General features: G+C 36.8%; 1 protein-coding gene across 1 annotated transcript in view; it reads right to left on the bottom strand.

The window, feature by feature from the left end:
- The window catches only part of grik3 (glutamate ionotropic receptor kainate type subunit 3), a 128,669-nt gene that overhangs the window by 66,406 nt on the left and 42,943 nt on the right, over positions 1-19,320 (bottom strand). Inside the window, exons 6-9 of the mRNA XM_062992314.1 lie at positions 19,072-19,125; positions 11,000-11,170; positions 7,993-8,136; positions 4,739-4,846 (exon numbers count right to left, since the gene is read on the bottom strand). Of these exons, the coding sequence (XP_062848384.1) occupies positions 4,739-4,846; positions 7,993-8,136; positions 11,000-11,170; positions 19,072-19,125 (477 nt within the window). The remainder of the gene's footprint in view (positions 1-4,738; positions 4,847-7,992; positions 8,137-10,999; positions 11,171-19,071; positions 19,126-19,320) is intronic.

The following is a 19,320-nucleotide window of genomic DNA, read 5'->3' on the forward strand; positions in this document are numbered from 1 at the left end:
TCACCTGTGTATGGCATGAGGTCGAGGGGGGTGGCACAATGACAAGCCGGGCTCTTTGAGTGCATTATGATTAGCGGAAGGACAATGCAAGCAAAGGAAATTGCATTTTCAATTCCATTTTGAAAGGAAATGAAACAAAAGATGCAGAAATTATAGCGCCTGTATTATAAATTAATAACATTGCCTGTTTTTTATTATTAAAGACAATTTTTCTTTCATACACTTCTAATAAATGCTGACTATTTTATCTGCTTGAAAAACACCATGAGGAAATCTGTTTAGTGTTACAATTAATGATAAAAATGCTTTCAGTTTGTAAACAAGTCTGAGTTATTTTGAAAATGAATGCTTTAATACATTTTAACTAATTAGTCAATTATTAAATCAAAAATAGGAATTCGCAGTGAAAAGAGCTTAAATAAATGTCACATTAATTTGCTACAAATTCAAGCTGATTTAAAAGTTTTCCAATTTCATCTACAACCCCAAATCAGAAAAAATTGGGACAGTATGGAAAATGCAAATAATAAAAAAACACAGAGTTTCTTACATTTACTTTGACTTTAATTTGATTGCAGACGGTATGAACCTGAGACATTTTATGTTTATCTGCTCAACTTCATTTCATTTATTAATAAACATCCATTCCTGCATTTCAGGCCTGCAACACATTCCAAAAAAAGTTGGGACAGTAAAGCATTTACCACTTTGTAATGTTGCCATTCCATAAACCACACTTAAAAGACGTTTTGGCACAGAGGAGACCAAGTGATTTAGTGTTTCAGCTTTTATTTTGTCCCATTTTTCCTTTAAACACGTCGTAAGATGTGCAACAGTACGGGGTCGTCGTTGTCGCATTTTTCGTTTCAAAATTCTCCACACATTGGGGACAGGTCAGGACTGCAGGCAGGCCAGTCCAGTACCCGTACCCTCTTCTTCTGCAGCCATGCCTTTGTAATGTGTGCAGCATGTGGTTTTGCATTGTCTTGGTGAAAAATGCATGAACGTCCCTGGAAAAGATGGCGTCTTGAAGGCAGCACATGTTGCTCTAAGATCTCAGTGTACTTTTCTGCATTAATGCTGCCATCACAGAAGTGTAAATGACCTTTGCCAAGGGCACTGACACAGCCCCATATCATGACAGACCCTGGCTTTTGGACTTGTTGCTGATAACAGTCTGGATGGTCCTTTTCATCTTTGGTCCAGAGCACACGGCATACTTTTTTTTTTTCAAAAAAGACCTGGAATGCTGATTCTTCTGACCACAATACATGTTTCCACTGTGTGATGGTCCCTCCTAGATGCCTCCGAACCCAGAGAAGTCGACGCTGCTTCTGGACATGGTTAACATAAGGCTTCTTTTTCGCACAGTAAAGTTTTAAGTGGCATTTGTGCATGTAACTCTGTATTGTAGAGCCTGACAAAAGTTTGCCAAACTAATTCCTTGCCCATGTGGTTATATCAGCTATTGTTGAGTGGCGGTTCTTGATGCAGTGCTGTAAAAGGGATCGAAGATTACGGGTGTTCAGCTTAAGCTTGCGCTCTTGGTTTAATGATATTATGCACTGTAGAGGGAGAAATATGCAAATCCCTTCCAATCTTTCTTTGCGGTTCATTGTTTTTAAACATTTCAATGATTCTCTCACGCATTTGTTGACAAACTGGAGATCCTCTGATCATCTTTGCTCATCAAAGACTCAGCCTTTCCTGGATGCTGCTTTTGTACCAAACCATGATTACAATCACCTGTTTGGAATCACATCATTATTTAGTTTTTTCACCTCATTACTAGCCCTAAATTGCCCCCGTCCCAACTTTTTCTGGAATGTGTTGCAGGCCTGAAATGCAGGAATAGCGGTATATTAACAAATGAAATGAAGTTGAGCAGACAAAACATGGAATATATTGGCTTTAAACTGTCTGCAATCAAATAAAAGTTAAAGTAAATGTGAGGAAACTGATTAAAAACCAGTACATCCATATCAGAGCAGAGCATTTTCTTTCAGATATACTTTCTTAGATTTGCAGAAATGCTTAGATTTCATTAAAGAAAACCATACAGACACACAAACATAAATAGAACAGGACTGACAGAAATGATTTACTGCACCGGAATGTATGCCATGAGTAATCCCACTGATATCAGCACAAACATCTGACCAAATAAGTAGGTTTACTCAGAAATTCTCTTCTCCAGTGACAAGCAAAGGCCAGGCATATTGGTGGAAAAAAAGTGTACTTGTACTTATCATGAGTGTAGATGTGTCTGTAGCTGTCAGCATTCATCTCTGCCTACCTGCAAGCCACTCTACCTTCCTTTATTCACATAGTTCAAACACCGGAGTCTCAATATATCCTAAGCCATCTAAAAAAACTGATGTTATTGATACTCAATAAGTGTGTGTCCACACTGCTGCCTTTTCCTCACCTCTAGCCGCTTTTAAATAGAACTGCCAATGACTCTTAAGAACTTTAAAAAAAAGTGCAGAGTGCAATTAAGCACCTTTTTTTTTTCTTTTTATCTTTTTTTTTCCATGACCCTGTCGCCGGTTTACCACTGTTCCTTCCTTGGACCACTTCTGATAGATACTGACCACTGCACACCAGGAACACCCCACAAGAGCTGCAGTTTTGGAGATGCTCTGGCCCAGTCGTCTAGCCATCACAATTTAGCTCTTGTCAAACTCGCTCAAATCCTTTTGCTTGTGCCGTGATGAAGAGGTAATCAGTGTTATTCACTTCACCTGTCAGTGGTCATAATTTTATGCCTGGTCGGTGTATGTAGTTAGTTATACCAGCATCATAGTTTCACACCTCATTACCATGGCGAGCATTTCTACCTGATCTGGTTTGATTTGTAGATAGAGTCCAATTACTTGTGATTCACTAATTTATGCAGTTGTTTAAAACAGCCCATTTACTTCTGAGCTATGGGCTAAATTAATAAACCATGACATGATCATTTTTCATTCATTTATTTATTTATTTATTTATTTATATTTTTTTCTGAAATAAAGACCATATTAGATGAAGTAAATAAACGTTAGTTCATTATTGTACTGTTAGTTAAAAAATAGAAAATACGCAAGTTCAAATCTCAGAGCTGCTACCAGCCGGCTGGGCGCTCCCTAGCATGCGCAGTTGACAGTGCCTGCAGCAGACAGAATTAGGTGGGAGAAGACCGGACTAATAAGTGGGTGGGATCTTCGAAGCTGTATAAGGACCCTGGTTGGTAGCCTAAATACATTGATGCAAAGCAATCACTGGACCTATTGATTTCCATCAGATTGCTATCCAAACACTAACTTATGTCTTTTCCTTTGTGTATTGACTTTTCTTATTGGAAAAGTTCTCCAAATGGCAACCCTGCTGCAGATCCCAGCTTTGTAAAGCTCATAGTTACAGTTTTTACTGAGGGGATTATTCATATACATGATCATATTTATGTTATACATACAGAGGCGGCATGGTGGTCCTTTTTCACACCCACATTTGGACACATGCCAGCAGCAATTAAAAATAAATTAAACTAATGTCTGTAACAGTTAACCTACTTTAGTGGTACAGGATAATTACCAGAGTCAATCATTTTGTTCTCTAGTCAATTTGCTAATCTTCAATCCTTTAACTACATAGAAATGTAAAGCCAAATTACAGCTTTGGTGTGGTTACTTTGGTCTTTAAGATTGGTTTTGGTCTTAACCCCATTATCCTGATTGTTGTCTTGTTTTGGTCTTAACAATGTTTTTGGTCGTTTATCAGTCTTAGCTAAGACCTTGACAATGCCTACTACCAAAAAGAAAATAGAGGGATATAAATAATAATAATAATAATGAATAAATGAAAATTATTATTAATAATTTTATTAATAACAATAACAGTAATAATAAAATTATTAATTGATAAAATAAAAGAAACATATTAATAATATTTTATTATTATTAATATTATTATTATTGTTATTATTATTATTATTAATAATAATAATAATAATAATAATTTATAAAATACAATTATGAATAATAATTTAATTAATAACAACAATCATAATGAAATTAATCATTTATAAAATAAAACAAACTTTCTATTAATATTATATAATTAATAACAGTAACGATAATGATAATAATGAGCATTTATAAAATACAATACAATTAATAATAATAGTTATATTATGATTATTAATAAAAATAATAATAACAATTAAAATAAAATAGTTATCATTAATAATTTCATTATTATTATTATTACTATTATTAATAATAATAATAATAATAAATAATAATAATAATAATTAAAATGAAATTAAATTATTATTAATAATTTTATTAATAATAATAATGATGATGATAGTGGTAGTAATAATAATAATAATAATTAAAATAAAATACAATTATTAATAATGATTTTATTAATAATAATGATGATAATAGTAATAACAACAACAACAACAACAATAATAATTAAAATAAAATACATTTATTATTAATGTTTTATTAATTATGATGATGATGGTGATGACAATAATAATAATAATAATAATAATAATAATAATAATATAAAATAGTAAGTTTATAATAAACTTACATATAAAAACTTTAAATAATGATTAAAAAGTGAATAATTAAAAAAATAGTACAATTCTGCAATACTAAATAGCACACCTAAACGCCAAGTCAGATAACTATTGTTAATAGTAACCGATGCTTATTTTATGTAATGTGATTAAAGTCCTCACCTTTTCCAGACCATCTTCCTTTAAGCTAACAATGTCCAGGTCGAAATCAGTTCTCAGGCCTGTGGTTTTGTTAAAACACAAACGTCCAGTTAGGCCATCCCAGTGAGACTGTGAAGGAAGAGATGAGAAAAATGTTTGAACAGACAGAAAGACACACACCTGCTTACTGTATAAACAAGCGTTACATTTATAAATGAAAACTAAAGCTGTTAATGCTGGAATTTAATGCATGTGAAGACTAATGTTACTGAAATAAATGAATAAATCTATTTTATTAAACCACACACACACAGAGAGGTGAGCTATACCACGTGCCAGCACACACACAGGGCTTATATTTTCTTTTTAATTACATTTTACATCTCAATGACTCGGTTACATCCTTTCCCTGAAGATTTCAGCCCTAATTATCAACCATCTCTCACCCCCCCCCCCCCCCCCCCCCCCATTCTCCAGAGAGAGAGATACAGAAAAATTACACTGCATGCCTTAAAACCCTCTTAAACTACTAATATACCACATGTACATGTACCCAATCATCCACACTCTGAGATCAAGCCCCAGTAGGAAAGCTATGGCAGTCATTTAGCGATGGTGAGATTTGCAGGGTCATGTTACTCTGTAGCCCTCGACTTCACTCCTTCAATACACAAAGTGCCCTACAATTATAATCTGCCCATTATGAGACTCAATCAGAGAGTCTTGTGAGACGGAATGAGAGCTGATTAAGCCGTCTACACTTGTGAGTGAAATACGCAGTGATGAGTTCATCAGAAAATAGGACACAAACACTAGAGCACTTTCAATCAGTGTTGAGTTTAGAAAGTTTATATTTGCATTTCTTATGCACTACAACTCTTCTAATAATTGAGTTCAGGTGTTCTAGCAGTGGTAGCTCAGTGGTTAAGGTACTAGACTAGTAATCAGAAGGTTGCCGGTTCAAGCCCTATTACTGCCAAGTTGCCAATGTTGGACCCCTGAGCAAGGCACTTAACCCTCAATTGCTCAGATCGTATTCAGTCAAAATTGTAATTCGCTTTGGTTAAAAGCGTCTGCTAAATGCCGCAAATGTAAATGTAAACCACACGGCAGCACAGTGGCTCGGTGGGTAGCACTGTCGCCTCACTGGGTCCTTTCTGAGTGGAGTTTGCATGTTCGCCTGTGTCTTTGTGGGTTTCCTCCGGGTGCTCCGGTTTTCTCCCACAGTCCAAAGACATGCACACAGTTTAACTGGACATACTTAAGTCCCCCTAGGTATGAGTGGGTATGTGCGTTTGCCCTTTGATGTACTGGAAACATGTCCTTGGTGTTTCCTGCCTTTTGCCCAGTCAATAGGACACATCACAACCCTGAATAGGATAAAGCGGTGGTAAAGCATACACCGATCAGCCATAACATTAAAACCACCTCCTTGTTTCTACACTCACTGTCCATTTTATCAGCTCCACTTACCATATAGAAGCACTTTGTAGTTCTGCAATTACTGACTGTAGTCCATCTATTTCTCGACATACCTTTTTGGCCTGCTTTCACCCTGTTCCTCAATGGTCAGTACCACCACAGAGCAGGTATTATTTGGGTGGTGGATCATTCTCAGCACTGCAGTGACAATTACATGGTGGTGGTGTGTTAGTGTGTGTTGTGCTGGTATGAGTGGATAAGACACAGCAGCGCTGATGTAGTTTTTAAACACCTCACTGTCCCTGCTGGACTGAGAATAGTCCACCAATTAAAAACATTTTTGTATATTATTTATTTTACAGATTTATGTAAACATCTATTACTTTGTATAGTACTGGTCTTTTTATTATCTTTTAAACTTAATTTAATTGTACGCAGGTATAACAACAAAGGTTCTATCTATTTACATCAACTTAGGTCTGGGTGAAGTAGACACAGTAGACCAACATGTGCACCAATGTAAGTTTGTTTGTTTATTCGTATTTTTAATGTCATATTTTACATTTTTACACCCTTCAGTTACATCCAAGACAGAAACGTAACGACAGTTACTCGTTACTCGTTACACAAGATTCATCAGTTCACAAGGTTATATCAAACACAGTCATGGACAATTTAGCATCTCCAATTCACCTCACTTGCATGTCTTTGGACTGTGGGAGGAAACCGGAGCACCCGGAGGAAACCGTCACAGACACGGGGAGAACATGCAAACTCCACACAGAAAGGACCCGGACCGCCCCGCCTGGGGATCAAACCCAGGACCTTTTTGCTGTGAGGTGACAGTGCTAACCACTTGGCCACCGTGCCGCCCAGACACCTTCATAACAGCTTTAACATGCAACAAAGAAACCAATCCGAGGAGAGAACGTCGCTGTACACGCCTCTTCCGACATGTGTACAGCCCTCCTCTTCTCACCCCTGCATTCTGCACAGGCGTCTCTTCCGCTAATCAGGGTCCTTACACAGCGTATGAAGATCCACCCACCCACACATAGTCCAGCCCCCACCCTGCAGATGCTGTGGCCAATTAGTACCTGCTGCAGGCACTGCCAATTATGCTAGATGGTGCCCGGCCGACCGGTGGCAACACCGAGTTTCGAACCGAGGAGTTCATGAACTCGGGGCTGGTGTGCAAGCGGAATATCCCACTGCACCACCTGGGCGCCTGCAGCAATTTTTTTTATAATTTTATTAATTATAATTTTATTTATTTAGTTTTTTGTTTGCATTTTTTTTTTCTTCTTTTGCTTTTTTTTTTCTTTTTTTTCTTTTTTGCATTTTTACAGACTCATGTTAATATATTTTTGTATATTATTTATGTAAATTTGACAGATTTACAGAGTGTTAAACTAAATTTAATTGTATGCAAGTAAAATATCAAAGGTTCTTTCTAACTACATAAACTTAGGTCTGGCTGGAGTGCTCAAAGCAGACTAACGTGCACACAATGATAATCTGAATCTTACAATCTTGGTAGAAATGTTATTAGCTCAAATCATTTGTCATGCAGCTATAATTATTTTGACAGACCTGCCTGAATTATGACATCATTAGGCATCATTATTAATGAAACGTGGCAACCCAAAAATTACTGTAAAATAACTTAAAAATCTGTCCAATCTGTACCAAAAAGTGTGCAAAAAAGGTAGCGATGTGAGCCTTTCTAAACATCTCAATGTATACTAAGCACCACTGAGCATTTTTCTCCAGATTTCATCTCCCTAACTCATCCTAGGTAGATCTGAATGAGCATCCCAGTGGAACGCTGTGAGCGTTTCAGCAGTCATTACCTCCTTAATAAAGCTCATGAAGCGGCCGCCGAACCTCCAGGGCTTGTGGCGGTGGCACTGTAGCGAGTTGACTGTCATCTGCGGCGCGTGCTGGTAGGAGACGGACACAATGTGGACTGCGTCATACGTCAGAGCAGCATCTGTCTGGAATAAAGCAGGAGATTATTCCAGCTGACATTAGCAGACGCAGCAGAGCAGCCAGTCGAGCGACGCGTCGTGTTTCTGCACCATTAACAGACGTGCTTCAAAAGCATGTTAGTCAGGAGCAGAGAGGCCTGGAGGAAACATGTATCTGTAATGCACTGATATCTCAGAGTAACAGCTCAACACACATCAGCTGGTCATTTTATTATTATTTTTTAATTCCCTTTTAAACATGGTTTGAGAAGTTGCTGAATTATTCATTTCGCCCCCTCCTGTGCACAGAACTGTTTTCAAATATGGCTGTTTAAATAACTAGAACTGGTCGATTCAGCAAAATGATATTACAGTCAGACTATTAATGTTTATAGCAAAATGGTATGATTTATTCTATCAGTAGTTCCTGAGCAATTAAGAGCAGAATATAAATATTTAAACAATAAGAACTCTAACACTGCGGGAGTATTTAACACTAGTAAGACCTAAAACATTTAATAAATATTTAAATGGAACTATTTCTTGTTACTTTTACTCTCAGGTTTACTACAAAAAGTGTCTGTAAAAGACACAAGCTGCTATTATTAAAATAAAATTATTATGAATCAATTTCTTTTATGTACTTATTTATTTTATTGCCAATTATTAGTCTCTGCTCAATAAATCTTAACAAATTTTGCAGCTTGGCATCATCAGAGTACAGTAGACCCTTGGGTTATGAACGGTTTACCATACGAACATTTCGGGTTACGAACGATCGTTTTCAACTTAACGTACGAACAAATTTCGGATTACGAACCGAAATTCACAAAACACGTGATGTCACGAACAAGTTGACTCCAACCGTCTCTCTCTCTATACATACAGTGAGCGAACATTTGGACAGCGGACGGTGTTGTTATTCCGGTGTTTTCTTTATATTTTGTCAAATTCAATATTAAAATGTCCCCAAAGAAGGTGCAGAGGAAGCGCAGTGTTGAAAAATGAAAAAATTACTATTTGTTGTGTTGTATAATTACTCCTACCAGTAGCTGTCACTGTGTATCAGAGAGAGAGGACAGTGAGTGAGAGAGAAGAAGGAATTCGGCTCAGTAAAGTATTCTTTCTTTCGTGCAATTACACCTACAAAATACAACAGTAAAGAGATAAACAATAAAGAAGGAAATAATAGAGAAATATGAGCGTTATTGTTGTATATGGTAGATACATTTATATAAAAATAAGGAAATGGTACAGCACACGTACTGTACTGAAATGTGATGTGTTTTTTTTTATGTACAGTACAACTGTGTGTTTTTTAATATTGTTTATTACAGGAATGTCTATTTTATAAGTTAAGATTTAGGGGACAATATAGTTGTATTTGGATTCTTGGACTTGGATTCTTGCCTCTGGTCCCTCTTAATCATGAGTTGTGCATGTTATCTATTTAAAATAGCTGAAATGGCTGTTTAATATTTACCCTAGGTTTAAGTGAACAGGTAAGTGTGTGATAATCTGTGTGGTGTGGTTGGTGGGATGGATGGATGGATGGATGGATAGATGATGGATGGATGGATGGATGGATGGATGGATGGATGGATGGATGGATGGATGGATGGATGGATAGATAGATAGATAGATAGATAGATAGATAGATAGATAGATAGATAGATAGATAGATAGATAGATAGATAGATAGATAGATAGATAGATAGATAGATACTTTATTTATAGATAGATAGATAGATAGATAGATAGATAGATAGATAGATAGATAGATAGATAGATAGATAGATAGATAGATAGATAGATAGATTTTCACTATTATACATTATACAACTTTTAAACAACTACAATCAACCTTTCCATGGAAAAGGAAATATGTGATAAATAAATAAATGAATAAATAAATAAATATTCACTATTATACATTATACAATTATACAAATATTGTACAACTATAATCAACCTTTCCCTGGGAATGGAAATATCTGTTGAATGAATGAATAAATGAATGAATGAATGAATGAATGAATAAATAAATAAATGAATAAATAAATAAATAAATAAATAAATAAATAAATAAATAAATAAATAAATAAATAAATAAATAAATAAATAAATAAATATTCACTATTACACATAATACAATAATGTATAATAAATAAATAAATAATTAAATAAATAAATTTTTACTTTTATACATTATACAATTACACAACTATTATACAACTATAATTAACCTTTCCATTGGAATGGAAATATTTAATAAATAAATAAATAAATAAATAAAATACATTATACAGCTGTACAACTTTTATACAACTATAATCAACATTTCCATGGAAATTTAAATATCTGTATATAAATAAAAATAAATAAATAAATACATTTTCACTATTATACAATATACAACTATAATCAACTTTTCCATGGGAATGGAAATATCTGTTAAATAAATAAATAAATAAATTAATTGATTAATTAATTAAATTTCACTATTATACATTATACAATAATGTAAAATAAATAAATAAATAAATATATTTCCACTATTATACAATATACAATTATTATACAACTATAATCAACCTTTCCATGGGGATGGAAATGTCTGTTAAATCAATCAATCAATCAATAAATAAAGCAAAGAGTAAATGAAAGTGTTTAATAAATATATATAAAAAAAATTACTGACATTTACAATTGTTTGTTCATTATAATACCTAAAATAATTATACAACATTTTAAGAGTAATCAGTGAAGAAATTTAGATGATTTGTTTTGTGTTTGCATGTATTATTCTCCAATACTTCACATCAGCACTGATTTAGAGGAAAGGCAATGAAGAAGAAAAAAACAAAATAAATAAATAAATGAAGAATACCGTCATGATTCCTTCCAGAAGACCAGAATCAGGTTTTGGTGTGATATGTTTTTCTGTAGACCATTTCTCCACAACAGAAGCCACCTGGGGATTATCCACATTCAGGATGCGGAAGCCGGTCATATTAACACCACAGAATCGGTAAGGCTCCAGATTGATAGCCATAAGATCCTAAAAAAAAGAGGAAAGAAAGAGCATGTCTGTTAGTTTTCTAACGGAAGCAAAGATCAGGAAAAGGTGAAAAGGGTAGACAGAGGGGAAATAAAGGAGGGTGAGGATAATGCTTTTGAGTTTCTAGGCTTTAGAGAAGGAGATACAGGACGTGCACACCTCAGCGTATGATTTCGGAGGCAGCCGTCAGCCTCTCTATAGCTGATTGAAACAGTTATTTCCTCAATAATCCTGTGTTCATTGCTCTTGTTCAGTGTAGCCAGTCAGAAAAGCATGCCACCTGATACTGAATGCAGCCCTGACACTGAAACGGATCACTGTGTCTTCACATTCAATGCCTTTTTCAAAGAACACAATAAAGGACTGGAATTTCACATCCCGAACCAATGACGTGAAACTAAACCTTTGGCAATGAAACCGCCGGTGTGAAAAAGTAGAGCTGCAATCAGGTGTAAATGAATCTAAATTAATTGTGGGATTAATCAGATGCAAGAGAAGTACGGCCGCATTCGCAAGGACATTCTGAGCATTCAGCAAAAATGCACTTTAACGACTGATTTTAATAAGAATACTGTATTGACTGAGAATATCTAGTTATAAACCGATCAGCCATAACATTAAAACCACCTCCTTGTTTCTACACTCACTGTCCATTTTATCAGCTCCACTTACCATATAGAAGCACTTTGTAGTTCTACAACTACTGAATGTAGTCCATCTGTTTCTCTACATACTTTTTAGCCCCCTTTCATGCTGTTCTTCAATGGTCAGGACCCCCACAGGACCACAACAGTGCAGGTATTATTTGGGTGGTGGATCATTCTCAGCACTGCAGTGACACTGACATGGTGGTGGTGTGTTAGTGTGTGTTGTGCTGGTATGAGTGGATCAGACACAGCAGCGCTGCTGGAGTTTTTAAATACCTTGTCCACTCCCTGTCCACTCTATTAGACACTCCTACCTAGTTGGTCCACCTTGTAGATGTAAAGTCAGAGACGATCGCTCATCTACTGCTGCTGTTTGAGTTGGTCATCTTCTAGACCTTCATCAGTGGTCACAGGACGCTGCCCACGGGCGCTGTTGGCTGGATATATTTTTGATTGGTGGACTATTCTCAGTCCAGCAGGGACAGTGAGGTGTTTTAAAACTCCAGCAGCGCTGCCAGCACAACACACACTAACAAACCACCACCATGTCATTGTCACTGCAGTGCTGAGAATCATCCACCACTTAAATAATACCTGCTCTGTGGTGGTCCTGTGGGGGTCCTGACAGAACAGGGTGAAAGCAGGCTAAAATAGTATGTAGAGAAATAGATGGACTACAGTTAGTAATTGTAGAACTTCAAAGTGCTTCTATATGGTAAGTGGAGCTGATAAAATGAACAGTGTGTGTTTTAATGTTATGGCTGATCGGTGAATGTGCAGACGGCCGCCGTCGAAAGTAGGAAGTGGTCATAATAATGTGACTTGTTTAGAATTTGATGTGTGCAACACACTCAAAAATCTGAGACAGAAGTACGTATTAGTTAAACTTCTTTTGGAATATTTTGGAAACTGAGGACACTAATCGTTGCAAGTACATTAAAAGCTTTTTACCAAATATCCTAACATTCCTGGAAACTGGGTTTTTATTATAATGTTTAATAAAAATCAATACTCAAGAAACATCAAGACAAATCACTCTATATTTGATCTGAGATTCAATCCATTTCTATGTAGCTGTTGCTTTTTTTTTTACCCTGCCATACCCCGCAAATAATAAAATACTAAGCTGTGTGGTGCCTTCAAAATGTCTGAAATTGATACAGTATTCAAACATTTTATAGTAGATTGCATTTGTGCCAGTTCTCATTCCATCAACAAAGTAATAGTATTTTGAAAATGAAATTAAAAAAGTTCTGACGTAAAAGCCTAGAAAGTTACAGCAGGATAGTTTTAGAGACAATTCTCTCGCACTAAAATATGAAATTATATAAGCTATATAAAATTTATCACTGCAACTATGCATATAAACAAGATTCATATTGTAGTCTCATTAGTTTAAATGGCAAACAGAGTTATATTGTTTTTAGACGATACAGCCTTAACACTCACCTCAGGCTAAAACGCTCTCTCGGGGGCAAGTGTCCCCAAGAAAAGAAGTAAAATAATAATAATAATAATTTCAGAGAATAACGAGATGCTATTAGTTCTGAAAACAACTCTGATGACTTTTCATGCTCTACTAAGTCAGATGCTCCTTCCACACAGATGGTAAAAGTGTACAGAGCAACAGATGGGCTGCTGTCAGTAATTTCAGATTCACTAAGTTCTTCTGTTTGGTAGGTGCAGCTTATAGAATAATAATTTAGGTAAACGATATGTGCATGTAATAAAGCACTTGGTGAAATTTGATGGCTTCTACAAACTTTAAAGAGTTCAGATAGGGGCATGTTTACCCCCTGTTACATCATTTAATCCTAAAAATGTTCTGATCTCTTAAAATTATTCCATACTTGAGCAGTTGCTGAAGGTGTAAAAGCAAAATGTGTCCTATCCATGCCTGGTATAATACTTCATAATGCACCACATGCTTTCAGCGTTGTTTGTTTATTAGGATTTTAATGTCATGTTTTACACTTTGGTTACATTAATGACAGGAACGGTAGTTACTTATTACACAAGATTCATCAGTTCACAAGGTTATATCGAACACAGTCTTGAACAGTTTTGTATCTCCAATTCACCTCACTTGCATGTCTTTGGACTGTTGGAGGAAACCGGAGCTCCCGGAGGAAAGGACCCGGACCGCCCCACCTGGGGATCGAACCCAGGACCTTCTTGATGTGAGGCGACAGTGCTATCCACTGAGCCACTGTGCTGCCCAACTTTCAGTATAAAACAGATCTGGTCTGCAGGCAGGACATTCTAGCACCTGCACTCTTCTACTATGAAGCCAATCAATTGCATAATAATGTATGCAGATTGTATTTAAACAAGCAGGGATATTCCATAAAAGACACTCTCAGGATGGACACCAGCTGCGGATCAGCTCTGAGTACGGAGAGACACACCCTGATCTGCACTCTTTTCCCCGCCTCTGTGCAGGCGCCATCAATCAGCCAGCAGAGGTCGTAGTGCATCAGTTATGAAAGAGTCCCTATCCGGCCTAATGCCCCGCCCCTATATGAACAACAGGCCAATCGTTGTTCATGTGGCCGCTCAGTCCAGCCTGCAGGCAGAGCTGAGACTCGATACGATGGATTCGAGATCCCAGCTCTGGTGTCAGCGTGTGTTGTTATACATTTATAAGAAGTCATTGCATCCAGTATTGTCTTGTCTTGAAAATAATAATAAGAAGTGCACACCAGTGCTGAGATTCTGAACTCCCGGGTTCGAATCACGGCTCTGCTACCGGTCGGCTGCAGACAAAATTGGCCTCCAGTCTGCTGTGTGGGAATAGACCAGACTAAGGGGTTGGGTTATCAACACTGTGTAAGGACCTTGGTTGCTCAGGGCGCCTGTACAAAAAGTGGAGGAGCGCAGAAATCAGGGTGTGGCTCTCCGTACGCTAAGCCGACCTCACGTGCAAATCCACTGAAGTATGGGTGAATAAGAAGGAATTGGTAGGACTGTGCATACGTCGGAGGGAGTGTGTTAGTCAAGACACACCCACTTCGGACACCGTTGTGATCCCCAGCAAGGGATTGGCTACGCTAAAAATTGGGAGAAAAAGGGTTAATAAAACGGCCTTAAGTAAATATATTTGTTTGCATAGTTTTACAGTATTTTATCTTTCATACCAGTCCTTTATATGTGATATTGTGCTTCTTTCAGGTCATTTCAGGTCAAATTCATCATAAAATAAAATAACGTGTTTTTATGATCTAAATACACAATGTTTGGTACCAGCCCAAACCTAATTGGTCCGTGAGCCGGTCAGTCAGTCATTTAGTGTTTAACTCATATAGTGCTCAAATACAAAGCACTTGACAACTTATTATAAACCATTACTCCTGTGCTGTGGAGTATGAGTGATTTACTGCGGTAAACAAAGACTTGTACAAGGCAGAACAATGCCATTGTCATGCCGCTTAGCTTGAGTGATGAAGCCAGTGCCCAAACCCACGCAAAGTTCTGTACGGAGTGTGTTAGATCATTCTTCTTCTTGTCAGTGCGTTTCCTGTGCCTTAGCTTTGACAGACTGAGACTAGGCGTAACATTATAATAATAAGTGAAACCATTTTGTGGAATAAATGATGCCATTTACTACATGTACAACTTCTTCTTTATTTCTTTGTTTTTTTAATTGTTCTCTTCAACACGCTGTAAAATTATGAAAAATCACTAAAGCTTGTTATAAATGCAAATAATACAAAAAAAAACACAGAGTTTCTTATATTTACTCTGACTTTTATTTCATTGCAGACAGGATGAACCTGAGATATTTCATGTTTTATCTGGTCAACTTCATTTCATTTATTAATAAACATTCATTCCTGCATTTCACCCCTGCAGCACATTTCAAAAAAAGTTGGGACGGTAAAGCATTTACCACTTCATAATGTTGCTATTCTTTTTCACCACACTTAAAAGACGTTTTGGCACCGAGGAGACCAAGTGATTTAGTGTTTCAGCTTTTATTTGGTCCCATTCTTCCTGCAAACACGTCTTAAGATGTGTAACAGTACGGGGTCGCATTTTTTGATTCAAAATTCTCCACACATTCTCTATTGGGGACAGGTCAGGACTGCAGGCAGGCCAGTCCAGTACCCGTACCCTCTTCTTCTGCAGCCATGCCTCTTGTTGAAAAATGCATGGACGTCCCTGGAAAAGATGACCCACCCATGTGGTTATATCAGCTATTGTTGAGTGGCGGTTCTTGATGCGGTGCCGTCTGAGGGATCAAAGATCACAGGTGCTCAGCTTAAGCTTGTGCCCTTGGTCTTTACTCACTGAAATTCCTCCCAGTTCTTTGAATGGTATAATGATATTATGCACTGTAGAGGGAGAAATATGCAAATCCCTTCCAATCTTTCTTTGAGGTTCATTGTTTTTAAACATTTCAATAATTTTCTCACACATCTTTGTAATCAACTGTTAGTTTTTTCACCTTATTATTAGCCCTAAATTTCCCCTGTCCCAACTTTTTTTGGAATGTGTTGCAGGCCTAAAAATGCAGGAATAGATGTTTATTAACAAATATAAATTTTAAATGAAGTTGAGCAGATAAAACATGAAATATCTTGTGTTTAAACTTTCTGCAATCAAATAAAAGTTAAAGTAAATGTAAGGAACACTGCATTTTTTTATATTTTATTTGCATTTTCCAAGCTGTCCCAATTTTTTTCTGATTTGGGGTTGTATATTAGTTATGTATACTGTATTATATAATTGATTTTATACACGTTAGCAATAGGTGTGGCTCAAACTAGGTGGAGAGACAGATCGATAGACATTTATTCATTGTCTGTTTTACCACTGCTTTAACTTATTCAAAGTCTGGGTGGGTCCAGATCTTTGACCGATAAGTATGAAACACCCTGGACAAGTCGCCAGTCCATCACAGGGCAAACACACACTCACACATTTACACACACACACACACACACACACACACACACACAAACACACACACTCATAATTAGAGCAATGTTGCATCTCTGATTAACCTGACTGCATGTCTTTGGATAGACAGTTTTACTGAATGATCCTGAATCAGGGTAACACAGCTGGTTGTAAATATTGCTGCTTGGCACTTTAATACATCAGATGCATTAAAAGCCCACTCAGATCCACACAGGAGGAACAGAACTAGCATTTATTGACTCAGGACAGACAGTATAACTGTAAACATTGGGGAGGAATTTATTTTAAAGGGCACTCCAGCATTAGGTTAATAGCTTAAGCATCTCTACCTCCATTAAATCCTCTTGTGACAATCAATTGGCTGTCACAATCTGTCGCCTTCGCTAAAGCTTTTCTACGTATGTTGTTGACTTAAGCAGGGTGGATGTTTACTCAGGGATACTGAAGACACCATTACACTGATGTTCAAACTCATTCAGGATTTTATTTATTCAGAGCAAATGGCATTTCATATTTAATCATCAAATCAGATTCTTTTTCTTCTTCTTATTATTATTATTATTAGTATTAGCATTATTAATGAACATTACCAGAACTGGGACTCTGAACTCTCGGCTCTGCTACCGGTCATCTGGATGCCCCTAGCAGGCACAACTGATGGGTGGGAAAAGATCGGACTATAAGGGAGTGGGGTCCTCGACGCTGTGTAAGGACCCGTCCACATATTTGATTAAATGCCGGATGCCCTTCCTGACACAACCCTTCAAATTATCTGGGCTTGGGGCTGGCATAAATGGTGCTCTGATATGTGTTCCCTCTAATGGCTAGATTTAAGTAACAACAAGTCTGGGACTTTAACCCAATAATAATACAGTAATAATAACAACAAAACAATAATAATGATAATAATAATAATAATAATAATAACTAAATAATAATAATACAAAAATAATAATAATAACAACAATAATAACAAAACAATAATAATAATAATCATAAATAATAATATTAATAATAATAATACCGTTATTAATAATAATAATAATAATAATAATAATAATAATAATACATTATATAAAAAAATAACAATAAAAGGCCCACCTGCCACAGAGACTAGCAGGGGGATAAGTTACAGAATCATGCCCACCTGACATGCCATTATGGCTTACAGTAGACATGGAGGCACAAATAACATAGTGTCGGTTCCTTGAATTTACAGTGCCAGCGCCTCATTGAGCATTAATTTGATATTAATAAAAAAGTTCCTCTATTAATCATTGTGTCCTCCCCTCAGAGTGGCTTTTTGTCTGTGGAACTGTGATCCTGGGCTCAGTCTGGTCCGGTTTTCTGGCTCAGTATTCTGTCCATCATCTCTGCTACAGGCTGAGGGTGGTTTTTGTGCATTTCTTTTGATACCTTTATTAGTTTCTGTTTTTGCTACACCTTATTTTTGTATTATTATTTTTTTTTTTTACTCTGTGGCTTAGTATTGATCTATCTTTGTTAAGCATCCTGCATATTGGGTTCATTCTTTAAATATTGCAGGTATGGTGCTACACTTGATGCCACAATGGACCTTGATACATTAGTAAATCATTGTTTAGAAATTTATATATTTCATTTTGAGGATGTGTTGACCCATGTTTACTCATGTATATGCTTCCTCTCCACTAATGCCGGTTCCGGCTCAGATTGAGGAGAACGAAGCTAACCCACGACCCCTCTGACACGTGGGCAGCAGCAGTATGCATTTTGTCACCTACACCAGATGAGATCAGCTGTGGACCAGCTCTGTGTATGGAGAGAAACGCCCTGATCCGCACTCTTTCCCCGTCTCTGTGCAGGCGCCATCAATCAGCCAGCAGAAGTCGTAGTTCATCAGTCATGAGAGAGTCTCTATATCCGGCTCGATACCCCACCCCTAAATGAACAACAGGCCAATTGTTGCTCATGTGGTCGCTCAGACCAGCCGGCAGGCAGAGCTGAGACTTAATATGATGTATATGAGATCCCAGCTCTGGTGTGCTAGCGTGTGTTTTTACCACTGCACCACCTGAGCGGCATGACCCATGTTTACTTGACACATTAATTAACACATTTTTGCATGACTGAATACAGTACTGGGTAAACAATACTATAGTTTTAATAAATCATAACAAAATTATTTTTCTCATTAATAGTTTAACTGACTTGTCACAGCACACCAGTTTAAACATTAGTGTAGAAATGTTAAGCTTTTCATTGGCAATTAAAAGCTATTTATCAAAAAAAGGCAGAGGCAGGGTGAAAATAAATGAGATTCAATTTGCCTGAACAAGTGTAATACATTACCAGAGTGGTGAAGATGTAGTGGTAGTACTCCGTCATCATTCCCATCATCTGAGCCTGGAGCAGCACACAGGGAAAAGGGTAACGGGAGGAGGGGGAGCAGAAAGAGGGAACAAGGGAAAGTTGAAAATACAAGACAATGAGAAAGGTCAGCATCTCAGTATCAGTCAGGAACAATCAATAGAAACGAACAGGCAAAAGAAAACAGTGTTTAAAATAGAGGGACATAAAACAACAGTGCAACACTTTGTC

This window comes from Trichomycterus rosablanca, chromosome 3 (assembly GCF_030014385.1).
Source record: "Trichomycterus rosablanca isolate fTriRos1 chromosome 3, fTriRos1.hap1, whole genome shotgun sequence".
In the NCBI taxonomy this organism is placed as follows: domain Eukaryota; kingdom Metazoa; phylum Chordata; class Actinopteri; order Siluriformes; family Trichomycteridae; genus Trichomycterus; species Trichomycterus rosablanca.